Source organism: Bufo gargarizans, chromosome 10, assembly GCF_014858855.1.
Source record: "Bufo gargarizans isolate SCDJY-AF-19 chromosome 10, ASM1485885v1, whole genome shotgun sequence".
In the NCBI taxonomy this organism is placed as follows: domain Eukaryota; kingdom Metazoa; phylum Chordata; class Amphibia; order Anura; family Bufonidae; genus Bufo; species Bufo gargarizans.
In genome coordinates, this window is record NC_058089.1 from 16,813,555 (window position 1) to 16,832,240 (window position 18,686).

General features: G+C 45.3%; 1 protein-coding gene across 1 annotated transcript; it reads left to right on the plus strand.

The window, feature by feature from the left end:
* The first annotated feature begins 321 nt into the window (after positions 1-321).
* LOC122920760 (CD59 glycoprotein-like) lies at positions 322-17,999 on the plus strand. The gene is made up of 4 exons (XM_044270476.1): positions 322-397; positions 6,904-6,978; positions 14,677-14,778; positions 17,224-17,999. The coding sequence occupies exons 2-4, from the start codon at positions 6,909-6,911 to the stop codon at positions 17,421-17,423; spliced, it is 372 nt and encodes a 123-aa protein (XP_044126411.1). The 5' UTR covers positions 322-397; positions 6,904-6,908; the 3' UTR covers positions 17,424-17,999.
* The last annotated feature ends 687 nt before the right edge of the window (positions 18,000-18,686 follow it).

Genomic DNA, 18,686 nt, shown 5'->3' on the forward strand with positions numbered 1-18,686 from the left:
GCTGTTGTAAAACTACAACTCCCACAATGCCCTGCTGTAGGCTGTCCAGGCATGCTGGGAGTTGTAGTTTTGCAACAGCTGGAGGGCCGCAGGTTGGGCATCTCTGGCCTACAGAAAGGATGCTCAACCTGCGGCCCTCCAGCTGTCGCAAAACTACAACTCCCATCATGCCCTGCTGTGGGCTGATAGCTGTAGGCTGTCCGGGCATGCTGGGAGTTGTAGTTTTGCAACAGATGGAGGGCTGCAGGTTGATAATTGGATTAGCTGCTGTCTATCAGTGAAGGGGTTAACCCGAAGCCCCTCCTACAGTATGGAGGGAGGTGGAGGGGGGGCTGGACTAGTCCAGAATAGAGAACTGCTGCTCCAGCTGCATGCACGCAGTATACAGACCCAGCAGGTAAGGCGACGGTCTCCTCTACATACTGGTCCTGCAGCATGCATGTGCTCGGTGTGATCAGTCGCAGTGCTATAGTGGGTTCACACTGGGGGATGGGTGGGCTACAGGGCTATACTTGTCTGGGATTATACTGGGAGGGTGTAGGAATAAGCATGAACTTGTGCCTTGGGATATACTGTGATTGCAGAGTGGTTTGGCAGTGTTGTAATGCATATAGGCTCTGCACCCTTTAATGGGGTTTGTCAGGACGCTGCGATGCACTGTACGTTGAGCCTCATGTGATCGGCGTCTTATCTTGGTTGCAGAAGTGACATTTTCTTCCCATAAATGATACGCATTCTTGTGCTAGCACTGTGAGTGAGATTTATAAAAGCGTCAGTTGTTTTTAGGGATGAGCGAATCGACTTCGGATGACACTTCAGTATTAGGATCTATTGGCTCCGATGAGCCGAAGTTATTGCTTCGCGAAATAACTTCATAAATTAATTAGTACTGTAGAAAAACATTTCCCGAAGTGAACCCGAGTTCGGGAAATTGTTTTTTACAGTACTAATTAATTTATGAAGTTATTGCGCGAAGCAATAACTTCGGCTCATCGGAGACAATACATTCTAATACTGTAATGCAGTATTAGAACGAAGTTTTATGTGAATCGACTTCGGATGATTCATCCGAAGTCAATTCGCTCATCCCTAGTTGTTTTCCAGAAACTGCGCCACTCTTAGGCTATGCTAGTTGGATGTTCAGTTTCTAATGCGCTAGGCTGTCCTGGGTAGTCCAGACAGCACTAAGAATAAAAATGGATCAGGCTGCTTGTTGACTGTTTCCACATAGCACTGCTAAGCTTTAACAAATTACTCCCAAAGTATCAAGTGACTGAGGCGTGTCCTGCAATCTTGCCAGCAATACCCCCCCCCCCTCTCCCATTTAGGCTTGATCGACATCTTGGGCAGTCAATGCCGTTACAGGTTTCCTTTAAAGGGCATCTGTCAGCAGTTTTGTACCTATGACACTGGCTGACCTGTTACATGTGCGCTTGGCAGCTGAAGGCATCTGCGTTAGTCCCATGTTCATATGTGCCCGCATTGCTGAGAAAAATTGAGTTGCAGATGAGCCTCTAGGAGCAGCGTAGGCATTGCCTCTGGTTTTTGTGCAACTGCCTCCCCCCTCTCCACTTTGATTAATAGGGCCAGGTATGATCATGTTTACACTGCCTGACCCTGCCAATCAAACTGGAGTGGGCGTGGCAGTTGCAGAGAGAGCAGAGCCTCTAGGTGTAACGGCAACGCCCCCTTTGCTCCTAGAGTCTCATTTGCATATATAGTAAAACATCATTTTTCTTAGCAATATCAGAAGGTTGGGGGTCCAACTCACCTGAATGGGAGCAGAGTTGCAGTACATCGTCAAGACCACTACACAATGGATGGCGCCGTCTGCTTTCAGCCGCATCCACAGTTTAGTTTCCGTGCTCTGTAAAAAAACAAAAAACTAAACAAAAAAAAACTGCAATTCTATGGGGGTGTCGGGTGTAAATGTGGCTCCATGTTGACAAATGATGTACGATCACAGTGTGATCTCACGTGTTATGCACTGAAGTCACTAGACATCACATGCGATCAGCCTCTGTTAAACTGTTCTTAAAGGGGTTGTCTCATCACAGACAATGGGGGCATATCGCTAGGATATGTGTGGCAGGTGCCGCACTATGAAGTGCCTTTTGCGCTGTGGCATTAGAAGAATTTTGATATCTCTGACTTTTAGCCTAACTAGACTGTCTATTAGGGCTCATGCACACGACCGTTGTTTTGGTCCGCATCCGAGCCGCAGTTTTTGCGGCTCGGATACGGCCCCGTTCACTTCAATGTCCTGTCCGCATCCGTTGCTCCGTTCCGTGGCCCCGCAAAAAAAATATAACATATAACGTTTTGCAGACAAGACTAGGCATTTCTACAATGGGTCGCCCGTTCCGTTCTGTAAATTGCGGAAGGCACACGGGCGGCTTCCATTTTTTTGCTGATCCGCGATTTGCGGACTGCAAAAAACGGGAAGGTTGTGTGCATGAGGCCTTACTCTGTAATTCCTATAGCGCAGTTATATGGAAACAGTAGGTTTAAAGAGCACACCAAATGCTTGAAATAACTTCTTTATTAACTTCAACTTTTCTTCATATACAACACTGCCGCCTCCGCAGCAGATAGTCCATGTACAAAACACGTGTTGAAAAGATATCACAAAATGGCGGTATGCATAAGATGGTGGTTCAACTGTTCAATCTTGTCATTCAACATAAAATGGTGGATATATTTCTCTCTTGAGTATCTGTACTGTCACTTTAAGTTATTTAAGCACTTTATGATCTCTCTGAATTTGGTCGCAATTTGCAGTATGCAGTTAGCAGTAACTATTTGCAGATTGGTTGAGTATGATCTGGTATGGTTGTATGCAATTTGGATTGCAATATGGAATTTGAATTTGGATTTTGAACTTTGTAGTTTGCAATTGGTGGTTCTGTAAGTAAACACATATATAACTGGTTCAGTATACAGTTCTAATCACTATATTAACAGTAGGAACATTATATAACTGTTTAAAATACCTATTTTGGCCTCTCTGCTTCCATAAAACACAGCTCTTAGTGGAGTGAATGTCTGTTCAGCTTCTCTCCTCTGGTGAATAATGATTCCAGCAGCTCCTGCTAGGGAATTTCCCACACAAGCTTTGTGTGAGGCTGGCTGTAATTGATCAAAATTCCTGGGCTGTGTGAGGCTGGCTAGGATTGGTAAAGACTCCTGCCCAGCAACAACAGTTTAACTCTCTGCTTTCTGTTGTTTATGCTGTGTCATTGAGCTTACCTTACATTATATAATGAATCTTAAAGGCATATTATCTTTTCTGCTTCTGTGAACACAATATACAGTCGTGGCCAAAAGTTTTGAGAATGACACAAATATTAGTTTTCACAAAGTTTGCTGCTAAACTGCTTTTAGATCTTTGTTTCAGTTGTTTCTGTGATGTAGTGAAATATAATTACACGCACTTCATACGTTTCAAAGGCTTTTATCGACAATTACATGACATTTATGCAAAGAGTCAGTATTTGCAGGGTTGGCCCTTCTTTTTCAGGACCTCTGCAATTCGACTGGGCATGCTCTCAATCAACTTCTGGGCCAATTCCTGACAGAAACCCATTCAGATCTAAGCTCTCTGACAGTACCTCTAATGGCTATGAAACAGCTCAAGGCGTTGATGAATGCGTCAGTTGACATATCCTCTAACATTTCCAGGTGAATTGCTCTGGAGCTTAGACATATAAATATTAGTCCATATCTTTTGTACTCCTTGCGGTTCTGTTTGGTGATGAATGGGCCAAAACATTCCATTCCACTATAAAGAAATAGTAGTGATGGGTTTACACAATCTGTCGGGAAATCTGCAATGCTTTGTTCATCGGTAGGTCTACGTGCCTTTCTGCATACTACACATATACTTTGCTTCCTTTGACAATCCAGTAACCACCTTCTGTCAAACAGTTTTGGGTAAAGCTTCTTCCTTGATGCAAGGATTTTGTTGTGGTAGTGATCAATAATCAATATTGCGAAGGTAGAGTTTTTGGGTAGAATTGCTGGATGCTTCACTCTGCTAGGTAACGATGCATTTTCCAGTCTCCCTCCCACTTTCAGTATACCATCCTGCAGAACAAGATTAAGCTTGTACAATGGGTGGTTGTTTGGAAGCCTTTTAGGTTCTTGACTAAGTCTCTTTAACTCTTCACTGTAGAATCTCTGTTGAATGAGTCTTATGATTGTTTCTTCAGCTTTCATTATTTCCTCTACATCCAGTAATTCCTTCTTTCTGATTCCCTTTGCCAAAAGTTGAATTCGAGCTTCTACATTTATGACCGTATTCCATTTTGAACATCTGGCTAGTCTTTCAGGTATGTCATCTTGACACTTGGCAGCAGTGCTCAATGTTTGTACAACTTTTACTTCTGGATCACCCATAGACAATTCTGTGTAACCTTTACTGGGCGTGATCTCCTTTTCCCAAAGGAACTCTGGGCCTGTAAACCAATTTGAATTTTTAAATTCTGTTACATTCAGGCCTCTTGAAGCATGATCTGCTGGGTTATGCTTTGTGTTAATGTGATGCCAATGTTCTGGATTTGTTATTTCCTGAATTTTCTCAACTCTGTTGGCGACAAAGATATGGAATCTTCGAGCTTCGTTGTTTATGTATCCTAGGACAACTTGTGAGTCTGTCCAAAAATATTCTTAATCTATTTTTAATTCCAATTCTTCTCTCAGAAACTTGCTTACTGATGCTGAAACAATAGCTGCTGTCAGTTCAAGTCTTGGTATTGTCTGAATACTGGTGGGTGCAATTCTGGCCTTTCCCATAACCAGGGCACAGTATATCTTTTCTTCTCCTATCACTCTGATGTAGGAGCACTGACCATAACCATAACTACTGGCATCTGAAAAGTGATGAAGTTCTGTTTTCTTGTACTTTCCGAAATCATGAGGTACAAAACATCTGGGTATCCGAACCTCTCTCAAGTTTTGCAGGTATCTTATCCAACTCTCCCACCCTGGCCTCAAATTTTCAGGTATGGGTTCATCCCATCCTAACTTCTGTCTGCATAATTCTTGTAGTATTTCTCTTGCTTTGAGGATTACTGGGGCCAAGAATCCCAAAGGATCAAATGTAGAAGACACTGAGGAAAGAATGGTATGTCTAGTTGCAACTTTCTCTTTAATAGATACTTCAAAGAAGAACTTGTCATTCTCTACATCATCCCAATCCGAGTACATTTTGAACTGGAAGATGATCATAATTGACATCTACATTCTTCATTGTTGCTGCACGTTCAGAGTCACTGATGGATTCCAGTACCTCTCTGTTGTTTGAGATGAATTTGTGAAGGCGCAGGTTTCCTCTTGCGCATAACTCTTGGCTTTCTTTAGTTTGATTGCAGATTCTGTGGACTCTAGACTTATGAGACCATCATCTACCTAAAAGTTTTTCTTCAGAAAATTTGCTGCTGATGGGCAATCCTTTTCATTTTGATTGGCCAGGTACTTCATACCATAACTGGCGCAACCTGGAGACGATGCTACTCTAAACAAGTGTACTTTCATTCTGTATTCTGCTGGCTCTGTATCTGTATCTCCATCTTCCCACCACACAAACCTCAGGAAGTCTCTATCTTCATTCTTCACATGAAACTGGTGGAACATCTTTTCAACATCACACATGACCGCTACGGGATAGTTTCTGAATCTACAGAGTACTCCAGGCAGAATGTTTGTAAGATCTGGTCCTTTTGGTAGATGATCATTCAATGCAACACCATTGTACTTTGCTGAGCAATCAAATACTACTCTAATCTTATCTGGTTTCTTTGAGTGGTAGACACCTTGATGTGGGATGTACCACACTTCTCCTTCTTTAGGCTGATTATTAACTTTCTCTGCATGTCCTTCTTCAAGGATGCCTTCCATGAATTTCAAATAATCATTCTTGAGTTTGGGATCTTTTCCCAACCTTTTCTTCAAACATTTCAATCTTGCTAGGGCAAGATTTCTGTTATTTGGCAGACGAGGTCGCTCTCTAAAGGGTAAGGGCATTTCAAGATTACCTTGTTGATTCTGCTGAATACTTTCTTCTAGAGTGTGTATGAACTTTGTCTTCTGGGTATACACTCTTTTCTTTAGAACTTATATCTGCAAAGTCGGATTCAAGGATCTTGATTACTTTTGCTGGACTTACAGTTGGTAACTCGGACAGATATTCGATGACACAATCCTGTCTTGAGTTTGCGATCTGCTGTTTTCCTCCAACAACACCCCATCTTATATCAGTATGAACAGTGTAGGGTTCACCCTTTCCTCCTGTGATTACCTTTCGTAGTACCAAGGCTTCGGGACAATCGTAACCTATCAACAGTCCAACACCAAACTCCTTCAGCAGGGACATTTCATGAGATATGACATATAGGTGCTCCCATTCATTGGCTGTTTCACAGGTAGAAATGCGATCTCGATCTAGAGCTACCGTATTTTTTGCTTTATAAGACGCATCTGATGATAAGACGCACCTAGGTTTTTGAGGAGGAAAATAAGAAAAAAATATTTTGAACCAAAAGGTGTGCTTTTGGTAGGTTTTGAACTAATGGTGGTCTGTGGATGCCGCACTGTTATGGGGGGGGGGGGATCTGTGGATGCCGCACTGTTATGGGGGGATCTGTGGATGACACACTGTTATGGGAGGATCTGTGGATGACGCACTGTTATGGGAGAATCTGTGGATGATGCACTGTTATGGGAGAATCTGTGGATGATGCACTGTTATGGGGGGATCTGTGGATGATGCACTGTTATGGGGGGATCTGTGGATTACACTGCAAATTGGTTGAGTATGATCTGGTATGGTTGTATGCAATTTGGATCAGAATACCCCTTTAAGAACTATGTGGCTGACATGTTGATCTTTCTCCCATTAAACAGGAATTATGAGCAGTACTGGGATTTGCGGGGTTGTCCTCACTGTAGGCCTGGTCTTCCTCACACTATGTTCTACCGGTAAGTTTAACCCTTTCTGTGTGTACGTCTTCTGGAGAGTCTTCTACACCTATATGGAATAATGCCCCTTGGATACGTCACATTGTGAGAGGAAGGGTGGTATTTCTCATGTACAGAGCAGTTTTTGTGGTCTGGGCTTGGCAGCTTGCTTCAGTTATCGTAAATACCTGTTTTGCAGGCAGGGCTGGTTCTAGGTGAAATAAGAAAACAATAAGGCCCCCCCCCATAACACTTGCTGACTTTAACATCCTGTATTGACTCTGGAGATTTAACTTGTGGACGTTCATACAGAATAAACTGTATATTGTGTGGCACAGTGTATGCTATACGTGTATAACAAACGTATTTCACATGAAAACTTACAATTACTTGGCTTGGGCCTTGGGGATCTCGGACGCCACTTCCACACTTGGCGGGGGGCTCGGTGGAGCTGATGTTGTGTTTTATCCTAATGAGAAAGATTTCATAATAAGGATTTGGAGAAAGGGCAAAGGGATAGCAGAGCAGGGAGAGGCTGGTGCTGCTACTAGGGGGTCATACCATGGGGGAGTAATAAAGCCCACCATAATGCACCCCCCAGTAGAAATAATTCGTCTTATAATGTGACAGTGCAAAAAATACCCCCTTGTAATGCCCCCAGTTGAGCTAATGTTCCAAATAGTGCCCCCATAATGTGCCAGTATAAAATCCCCCTATATAGTGCCCCCATAGTGCTCCTCTCCCCCCTCCCTCCTAGTGCCCCCATAATGTACCAGTATATAGTGCCCCAGTAGATGCCCTCAGTGTCCCTCATAATTTGTAAGTATAAAATACCCCTTCTTAGTGCCCCCGTATGATGACCCCATAGTACTCCTCTCCCCCCTTCCCCATAGTTCCCACCACAATGTGTCCCAGTATAAAATTCTACTGTACAGAGCCCCCATATAAAATGCCCGTTGTTTGTGGCCTCAGTAGATGCCCCTATAGTGCCCCCCCATATCATGTGCCAGTAGCCAGAGCCCCCCCATATCATGTGCCAGTAGCCAGAGCCCCCCCATATCATGTGCCAGTAGCTAGAGGCCCCCCCATTATGTGCCAGTAGCCAGAGGCCCCAGAGGAACAGGGAAGGGACACATCTCTCCCTCCCCTGCCCCACAGCACAGCCATCTGTATCGCTGTCCTGAGGACGGCGATACAGATGACTATGGAGATGAGCGCTTCCACGATGGAAGCGCTCATCTCCCTGTGTGACTGTCCTGTCACTGCTGCCCCCACTTGCCGCCACGAAAATATAGTTAGTTGCGGGCCGGCGGGGGCCCCTAAGGACTTGGGGGGGGGGGGGGAAGGGGCCAATTGCCCCCCTTGCCTGTTTGCAGGTTCAGGCCCCCATGGGACGTTTACGTAATTAGGGATGTTTAACACCCCAGAGTTGTGTTACTACACGCCTCTACCCCGCTACTATCTTCTAAGAGACTTTATACTGTCATCATATATAATTTACATTATGTCCTCCACAAATATGCATACAAAATCATGCTAAATGCAACTGTTCATGTAATTAGCCTGGTTGCCAGTAGGTGGCAGCAACCCATTGGCAAGTACAGTTTAGTGTATCTGAGCTGGAATGGATGATTCCAGCTTAGCTCCCCCTCTGTGGAGAGGTGGGCTGGACCCACATCCTGCAGTATGGGTGGAGAAGGAAGTTAGTCAGTGTGCCAGCCACCCCTGTTGGGGAAGGCTGTGTGATAGTGTCCAAGAGAACCCCTGCATAGGGAAGACAGCAAGGACCTAGTCTCGGCTGAGACAGGTCCACATATATCCCAGCTAGAGCACCTTCAGCTCTGCTGGATGAAGAAAGCAGAAACTACAGACAAACTCCAAAGTTCCAGGAAGAAAGCATCACCTGAGAATCCATCTGTAAGATAAGTCCAGAGTCCTAGGAGAAGCCAACTCCTCCTCAGCTAGTCTGTCCCCACACAGCAGAAGGTACCAGATAAGTGCAGAAGCTAATCCTGCCACAGTTACAGAGCTACCAAGCAGACGTTTTATTCTGCAAGCTCCACATTTAAAGCAGAAGTACTCATTCCTGCCAATGATTGCCAAAACCTGCTGGGGCCAAGAGGCCAAAGCTGTGTACCGCTTGGATGAAAGTTATTTCAAGTAAAGAAACGTTTGAACTTCATCTAAAGGTCTGGACATCATTTATTCTGCAAAGTTCCTCTATTACTCCTCCAGGAGCCTGGCCGTACCCAGGTAGGAGACACTGTGACACAACTAACATCAAGCTATAGAGACATTATAGGCCAGTGATGGTGAACCTTTTAGAGACCGAGTGCCCAAACTGCAACCAAATACCCACTTATTTATCGCAAAGTGCCAACACGGCAATTTAACCTGAATACCAATATAGTATATCTTCCATGTACTTTATCATTTAGCTATAATAGCTTAATAGCCTACATTCAGTGCGCTGCCTGTGCTGTTCATAGTGCGTCCTGTGCTGATGAATGGCAGGAAAAGTCTAAAGCATATTGGTACACCATAGACTTTTTCCAAGGCGCGGGTGCCCACAGAGAGGGCTCTGAGTGCCGCCTCTGGCACCCGTGCCATGGGTTCGCCATCACTGTTATAGGCCATTCAAACACTATGGCATTCCTAGTCTGGGATGTGCGGTATAACACCTTGGAAGGGCCCTGGGATAGTACCCAGTGCATGCTGCAATTGGCGTCACAAACAAATTCAGGATATATTATCCACCTGACCTGGCCACTGCACTAAAAGTGGTGTCAGCGAACCTGTTCCTGGTCACTGCACTAGCAGCGAGGTAAAACAGGTGAAATACCATTCATGTGTCACACACTTGGTTTGTTTTTCTTTTTTGGCCCCCCTAGGTGTACCTGCAAATACAAATTGTTCCTGCTGGCTTTTCTCCAGTAAAAACAAAAAATGCCACAAATACCGCTAGTGTTTTTTCCATACCTCAAGAGGCACGACCTAGGAGGAGCCAGAGCAGAGGATGGGAGTGGTAGTTGACTGTGCTACAGTCAATCATGGTGGCATTCCTCCTATCGTCATTCCATAAATGCCATTTCTTCCCTCAGGGCACCCCCTGATGTTGTGGCCCCTGCGTGATGGTGGTCGTGGTGCCCATGATGTTAGGCTGAGTTCACACGAGCGTGACAGATTTGGTCCGGATGCGTTCAGGGTGCGTTCAGTTAAACTCGCACCATTTTGCAAGCAAGTTCAGTCAGTTTTGGCTGCAATTGCGTTTAGTTGTTCAGTTTTTTCCGCGCGGGTGCAATGCGTTTTGATGCATTTTTCACGCGCGTGATAAAAAACTGAAGGTTTACAAACAACATCTCCTAGCAACCATCAGTGAAAAACGCATTGCATCCGCACTTGCTTGCAGATGCAATGCGTTATTAACGCAGCCCCATTCACTTCTATGGAGCCAGGGCTGCGTGAAAAACGCAGAATATAGAACATGCTGCGATTTTAAAGCATTGCAGAAGTGATGCATGAAAAAAAACGCTCATGTGCACAGCCCCATTGAAATGAATGGGTCAGGATTCAGTGCAGGTGCAATGCGTTCACCTACTGCATTGCACCCGCGCGGAAATACAGGAGTCAGTAACCAGGCCGGATGTAACAGAATAAACATCTGTCTTTACTGTAGTGCAAAACGGGAGTGGTAGTACATCCAACGAATGCAGTTCCAAATGTACACAGTGAATTCCTTTCCAGATAATGATGTTTGGATTTAGGCAAAGATGGGAGTTGTGGTCCTCTTCCCTTTTCTCTCTCTCTCTCTCGTTTCTTCCTGCAGAATTGATGGCGGACAATTGTACTCTTTCTATTGTAGCTGTAATGTCCATGAAGGGATACAGGTTTTAGAGATACAACTGGCCAGGTCATATCTAGGTGTGAAGGGTGTCTTAACAGTGTCCCTCACAGAAGTAAAGTCTTAGCAGCTTTTGGTAGCAGGTTACCTTACTAACTCCACTGCTCAGCCATGCTGTCACGGTTCCTTCATTGTCAGTGAATAGAAGAGCTGAGAGACTTGGTGCCCGTGGGGTTAACTGACAGTCTCTGGATGTTGTTGTTGTTTGGTAATGACCACACTTCCTTGCAGGTGCAGCTTGTGCTCATTACTTAATTCCCGATTTAGTTTGGTCTCACCCCTTATACCACGGGGTTGATATTCTCTGCTTGGATTTGGAAGAGTTGGTGTGTGGAGTATTCCTGTTTTCCTGCTCATACATTTTCTTTAAGATAAGTTGTACTGCTCTTTGTATTTGGTTGTTCCCTTGTGCTGGTTGTTACCCTGCCTCAGGGAGACGCTGGTTCATTCACCTGGGAAGGAACCAGTTGTTTCTTTCCCTGTCACTACCTTTAGGGCATTTCAGGGCTCCTAGGCTTTAGGTTACGGTGTATGTATTTTCCTACCTTCAGGGTCTATACATGCTGATAGGAGTCAGGGCCAGCTTTAGGGGTTTCCTAGGAGGTGACCGTTCCCCTCTCCCTAGCCTTGAGGCCTAGTTCTTTGTCTTTCCCCCTTCTGTTGTTGTTCTGGTGTCCCTCCCCTCCCCTTTATTCGTGACACATGCAGACTCTTGGTTCTGTAGCTCTCTGCTCTGTCATTCTCCTTCTCTAATTCTGTAGATCATGCAGAGATCACAAGACATCTCTCTCTCTCTCTCTCTCTCTCTCTCTCTCTCTCTCTCTCTCCTCTCTCTCTCTCTCTCTCTCTCTCTCTCTCTCTCTCTCTCTCTCTCTCTCTCTCTCTCTCTCTCTCTCTCTCTCTCTCTCCTCATCTATACTTGCTTAAAGGGGTATTCCCATCTCAGAAAATGGGGGTATATCGCTAGGATATGCCCCTATTGTCTGAGAGTTGTGGGTCCCATCTCTGGGACCCGCACCTACATCGAGAACGGATCCCTAAAGGTTGTGGAGGGCGCACTGCACATGGACCTATAGAAATGAATGGGAGCGGTGGCCGCGCAAGTGCGGTGGGATTCCATTAACTTCTATGGGGAAAGCGCTTGGCGGTGACCAGACCCTAGAAAACCCGGGGTCCTCCCGCCACCACCTTCCCCACTCTGTTCTCGGTGTAGGTGAGGATCCCGGAGGTGGGACCCGCACCTATCAGACAATGGGGGCACATCCTAGTGATATGCCCCCATAGTCTAAGATTGGAATACCCCTTTATGGGTAAGGGCTCATTCAGATAACCGTATCCGTTTTTGCGTTCTGCAAATTGCGGTTTCCCAAAACACAGATATTGCATTTTGCAGAATGGAACGACCAGCCCTATGATAGAAATTGCCTATTCCAATTGCGGACAAGAATAGGACTATCTTTTTTGCGGGGCCCAAGGAACAGAAGTACAGATGTAGACGGCACACGGTGCGCTGTCCGCAGCATTTGCGGCCCCATTGAAATGAATGGGTCCACATCCATTCCTCAAAATTGCGGAAAAGATGCAAACACAAATATATATGGTCATCTGAATGAGGCCTAAGGGTGGGGTCAGCCCGCAACTATCCTCCTACAAGGACTGAGCCAGGATTATTAACCCTGACCGTGCCATCTATACACGGATATGCTGGGCACAATACATTACATAACAGTATATTATTATTGTTGGATTAAAATGTGCCAAATTTATAAAAGGTGCACACCCAATAAATTTGGTCCTTCTTAAGTAAAATTCGTGTCTGCTATGAGCAGGCATAGATTTGCTCCACAGTTTGACACTTTTTAGCTTTCAACCAAATCTGTAAAACCAATGGAGATCCTATCATGTTCACGTTAACCCCGTCCACTCTTCCCGCCACTGGAGCATGTGACTTTTTTAATACCACAAAATGGGTGCAAATCTCTTGATAAATTTCCCCCTTATGTTCTTATATTTTTCCAGGTTTCAGACGTTAAAATGTCAGGCAAGCTCTAGATGTGCAAAAATTCCAGGTAGAGGCTATTGTGTCCTTCATCAAACTACAGTTATCTAACAGAACCAGGGTCGGACTGGGTTTTCTTGGGCCCACCAGAGGAAATTATTCTTGGGGCCCAACCCCCATGTCCTCCATAAAGTCTTGATTCTAAGAAATAGACCTAGTAGAAATGTATTGGCTTCAAGAGGGACATTTACTAAATATGGCGTAAAATGCGCCAAAAAGAATGGCGTTTTGATTTGCTCCAAATATGAACTGTTTTCTCCAGTATTTTCACCATAAAGAATGTATCACGCCAGAAATGAGTTATAAATAGGGATGAGCAAATCGACTTCGGATGGTACTCTGTAATACTGTACAGAGTACAGGCTCCGTACAGTATTAGAATGTATTGGCTCCGATGAGCCAAAGTCACGCGAGACTTTGTGTAATAACTTCGGGAATTATCACTGTAAAAAGCCTTGGTACCGAACTCTGGTTCGGTTCCTAGTGGTACTTTTTGAACCGAACCAGAGTTTGGTACCAAGGTTTTATACAGTAATAATTCCCGAAGTTATTACACGAAGTCTCTGGCGACTTTGGCTCATCGGAGCCAATACATTCTAATACTGTACGGAGCGGGAACTCTTTTTGCCCTAGTTATAAATGACAAAGCGGGCGGGGACATCAAATTGGCGCATGTTGCGCCTTATTTATCATCCATATCCTGTTTTGTGTAAAAGGTCGTATTTATGGTATAAAGATGCGACTTTTTGTCAAAAAGTCGCATTTATGAAAAGTAAAACCAACTTGCCATGTGATCGGGATGATACAAATGAACTGAGGAACAGTAAGTTGACATTCAACAAGTCTGAGACAAAAGTCGCAATTTACCACTGGAAATGTTTCAAAAGTCGCAAGTGTGGTCTGGGCAGGAGTGGCTGAAACGGCACATTTCAGTTTAAAAAAGTCGCGTTTTAGTGCTATTGGCGTTAAAATGTCACAAATCGAGAGAAATAGGTGAACAATCAAGTGGAAATTTTAGAACGTCACATTTTACAAGTGGCGTGCGCCTTTTGATATGAGGTGAAACAAATCACCAGTTTTTTGATTTGTAACGTTAGTAATTTTTGGGCGCAAGTTACGCCATTATTGATAAATGTCCCCCCAATTGTTTTCCCCTGGACCTTTGCGGCCACCATGGTATCAGAACTTATGCCCACTAGAGGGTCCTCTGGTACTCTGGTGAGCCAGTCCGACACATAACGACACAGTGATGGCCAGTTCGCCTGCGAACACATTCGGGATGCCATCTTAAATCACAAGTCCGGCGATGCACAGGTGAGTCCTTACCTGTGCCTGCGCCGCGAGCCGGTCTGAAACAAATGCGGTCACCGGGAGTAGGCAGCTCCGAGAACAGCCACCGGGGGCCTTCATCGGGCTGTTCTCGGAACTGCCTGCTCCCGGTGAACGCATTTGTTTTAGACCGGCTCGCGGCGCAGGCACAGGTAAGGACTCTCCTGTGCATCGCCGGACTTGTGATTTAAGATGGCAGCCTGAATGTGTTCGCGGGCGAACACGGCGAACTGGCCATCACTGCTAACGACAGTAGTAATTCAATGTTCATTTTAGGATGCCTGCCAACCACTCCTTCCAGCCTGGGTGACTACCATTTGAAGTCCTACAGCTGCATGCTATGAAGTGGTCACTGGATATGATGGCTGCCGTACACAGGGTAGCCATCTGCTGACGTTCTGATATGTATGTTTTCTGCTTCTTTATACAGGCCAGGCTATAGAATGCTACAAGTGCAATACCTTTAGTTTCTCACAATGTGCAACTAAGGAAATCTGCTCCGCACCTAATGACGCTTGTGCAAGGATCACAGGTATATATATATATTCACCGCTTCGTGCCTTGTCAATACTTTTGTAATATGCAGTTTTTTTTCTCATAGATTCATATGAGGCACTCCGGCAGTATGAGCCCATAGAGTTCTATGTGTGCCTATAAGCAGGGGTGCACCTAGCCTTTCTGCTGCCTGAGGCGAAAACTGAAATGGCGCCCCTCCGTCCCCGATGCCAATTTTTTACCCTAACCCCTTCCCTTCAGCCCATGGCCCTTCGGCTGTCCCCCTCTTGCCCCTACCTGGTGCTGCCTGAGGCGATCACCTCACCTGGCTTCATTGGTGGTGCGCCCCTGCTTATAAGGGATCTGTACAACATGAATCCCTTTCCGAATGCCACTTGTAAGAACTACCAAGTCTCATAAGTACCGCATCCTGACTAACTACTCACCTCAGCTCATACTTGGGGGTTCTCCAGAATTGGAAAAACATGGCAGCTTTTTTCCAAAAAACAGCACAGCACCACCCCTGTCCATGGATTGTGTGCGTGGTATTGCAGCTCAGTTTCATTGCAGAGAGTGAGACAGAGCGGCATCACCTCACACAACCTGTAGGCTGGAGTGATGCTGTTTTTGGAAGAAAGCAGACATGTTTTTCTAATTCTGGACAATCCCTTTAAGTGCCACCATAGAAAATATTGTGGGGCTAATGTCAGGATGTTATCTGTGGTTGTGCCTGGGAGAGAAGAGAACTGCAAACTGCAGGAATGAGAAAGGGTTGGTATGTGGGGGTCTGTATCAGTTTAGGCAGTCTAGTCTGGGGCTTGTATTAAAGGGGTTCTCCGGGAATTATTTAAAATGGCCCCCAACAACCTGTCCTAGAATATAAGCAGGACTGGTTGCCTATGCTTACAGAGCTGCCTGGGGCTGGACCTCACGACACACTACACATTGCAGAGCGTTCCTGTCAGGCTGCTCAGCCAAGATGTCATATCGCAGGCAGGATCACATCATTACCATCTATTGTAGAGCAGTGTAGTGAGGCCCCTGCCCCCTCCCAGGCAGCTTTGCAAGTGGTGGCAACCAGTCCTTCTCATATTCTAGGACTGGTTGCTGACGGCCATCTGGTGTGGGGTCTGTATGAGTTTGCACCGTTTGGTCTGGAGTCTGTTTTTGTCTTAGGTCTGTATTATTTAGGTGGCCTGATTTTGGGTCTGTGTTTAGGGCGTCTGGTTTGGGGTGTTTATTGCGTGGGTCTAGGTCTGTGTTTGGGGGTTTGATCTTGGGTCTGTGTTTAGGTGGTCTGATCTAGGGTATGTATTCAGGGGTTCTGGTCTAGGGTCTCTATCGAGGGAGTCTAGGCATTTGTTTAGGGTGGTTTGGTCTAGGCCTGTATTTTGGAGGTCTAGTCCAGGATCAGTGCTGAGGGGGTCTTGGTCTGTGCACAGAGGGTCTGGTGTCTGTATTAGTTAAGGTGGTCTGGTCTAGGACCATGGGGTTTAGGTCTGTGTTTAGGTGTCTGATTGTCTGTATTAGGCTACATTCACACGAACGTATTTTGTTTCCGTGTCCGTTCTGTGTTTTGTTTTTTTTGTGGATTTGATGCGGACCCATTCATTTCAATGGGTCCGCAAAAAAATGCGGACAGCACACAGTGTGCTGTCCGCATCCATATGTCCGTTCCGTAGCCCCGCAAAAAATATAGAGCATGTCCTATTGTATTTTTTGATACAGGGATAGGCATTGTTAAAAATGGATCCGCCAAAAAAACGGATGCAACATGGATGTTACACGGACGTCATCCGTATTTTTTGCGGACCGTGTGAATTTAGCCTTAGTTTAGGGCGGGGATCAGCAACCCTCTGCACTCCAGCTGTTGTGAAACGACAATTCCCAGCATGCTCCATTCATTTCTATGAGAGTTATGAGAAGAGCAGAGCAAGTGTGCATGCTGGGAGTAGCAGTTTCACAACACCTAGCGTTCCGGAGGTTGCCTACCCATGATATAGGGCTGGGATCAGCAACCTTCGGCACGCCAGCTGCTCTGAAACTACAACTCCCAGCATGTACACTTCCTTGGCTATTCTTGTAACTCCCATAGAAGTGAAAGGAGGATTCTGGGAGTTGTAGTTTCAGAACAGCTGGAGTGTCGAAGGTTGCTGATCCCTGGTTTAGGGGGTCTGGTCTAGAGTCTGTTGAGGGGTTCTAGGTCTTTGTTTGGGGATCTGGTGTGGGGGTATCTATTTAGAGGGTTTTAGGACACTCATTTGGTGATGTGCCCTATATAGGCAGGTGGGGCATATGGCGTAAAAATGGGCTCTGAGGATCTCCCTGAGATCACTTCTCAATGCTGTACACCAGCCGTTCTGGGGGAAGGAATGGATGCATATAAAATGACTTTTTAAAAGTGAGTGTATCCCCAGAGTGAATGTATGATGGCTCTAGTTCCCGTATCTCACATTAACAATAGTCCTTTCTCCTTTTCCAGTTCCAGACGGCACCAGCACATATAGCTGCAGAGTTTACGACAAGTGCACTCATGCCATCGTCAGCCAGGAAACCGGCCTTCAAAACTTTCAGTTAAAGTGTTGTCAATCGAGCCTGTGTAACAGCAGCTTCATGTCTCATCCCAGCACTGTCCTGGTTCTGAGCCTGGCTGCGGTGCTGCTGCTGATGATGTCATCATGATCTCACCACCGTATGGTGCTGCTGCTGATGATGTCATCATGATCTCACCACCGTATGGTGCTGCTGCTGATGATGTCATCATGATCTCACCACCGTATCGCTTCGCTCATCTCTTTAAATGTCTCAGATAACCAAACCGAGGCTTAAGTATAAATGGCATAAAATTTCCAGCTTTCTACCGATAGCTAATATTTTAAAAAAATGAGATCTGATTGGTTGCTATGGGCGCTACTGCAATATAGTTTTTTTTTTTTTTTTTTTAGACTGCAAAGGTATATCTTTTGAAATAAAGGTTAGTGTCAGCATTTACTTTTTGATATATTCACTTTGCAAATCACCTATATGACCTGTCTTCTCCCGACCCTAAGGGAGCATTCACACGACCGTGTTGGTTTTGCGGTCCGCAAATCACGGATCTGTGTGTTCAGTATGTCTTCAGTTATGGCCCAGTTCACACGAACTTTTTTTTTTTTTGCGAGTGTACGGGCCGTTTTTTTTTTGTTCCGTATATGGAACCGTTCATTTCAATGGTTCTGCAAAAAAACCGAAATTTACTCCGTATGCATTCCGTTTCCGTATTTCCGTTTCGTTGAAAGATAGAACATGCCCGCAAATCACGTTCCGGGGCTTCATTCAAGTCAATGGGTCCGCAAAGAAAACGGAACACATACGGAAATGCATGCGTATGTCTTCCGTATCCATTCCGTTTTTTTCTGAACCATCTATTGAAAATGTTATGCCCAGCCTAATTTTTTTTCTATGTAATTACTGTATACTGTACATGGCATACGGAAAAACGGAACGGAAAAATGGAAAGGAAACAAACACAACGGAACTCAAAAACGGAACAACGGATCCGTGAAAAACGGACCGCAAAAAACTATAAAAGCCATACTTTCGTGTGAACTAGGCCTAAGTCCGAATAATACGGACGTGGTGCTTCCGTGTGTCATCCGTTTTTCACGGTCCGCAAAAAACTGAAATGGGGTTTCCTAGAATGCATACGGATGCATTTCCGTGTGCTATCCGTTTTTTACGGACCCAATGACTTTCTATGGGGCCACAGACCGCAATTTGCGGCCAAGTATAGGACATGTTCTAAAATAAAAGGAACGGACACACGGAACGGACAGCACACGGATGACGATGAAAGGCATTCCGCAACGGACGCAGAACAGACACGGAAGAAAAACACGGTCGTGTGAATGCTTTGCTCCCTAAGTCACAGCCCGTATTATAGTGCAGAGCTGCATCCCTACTTCT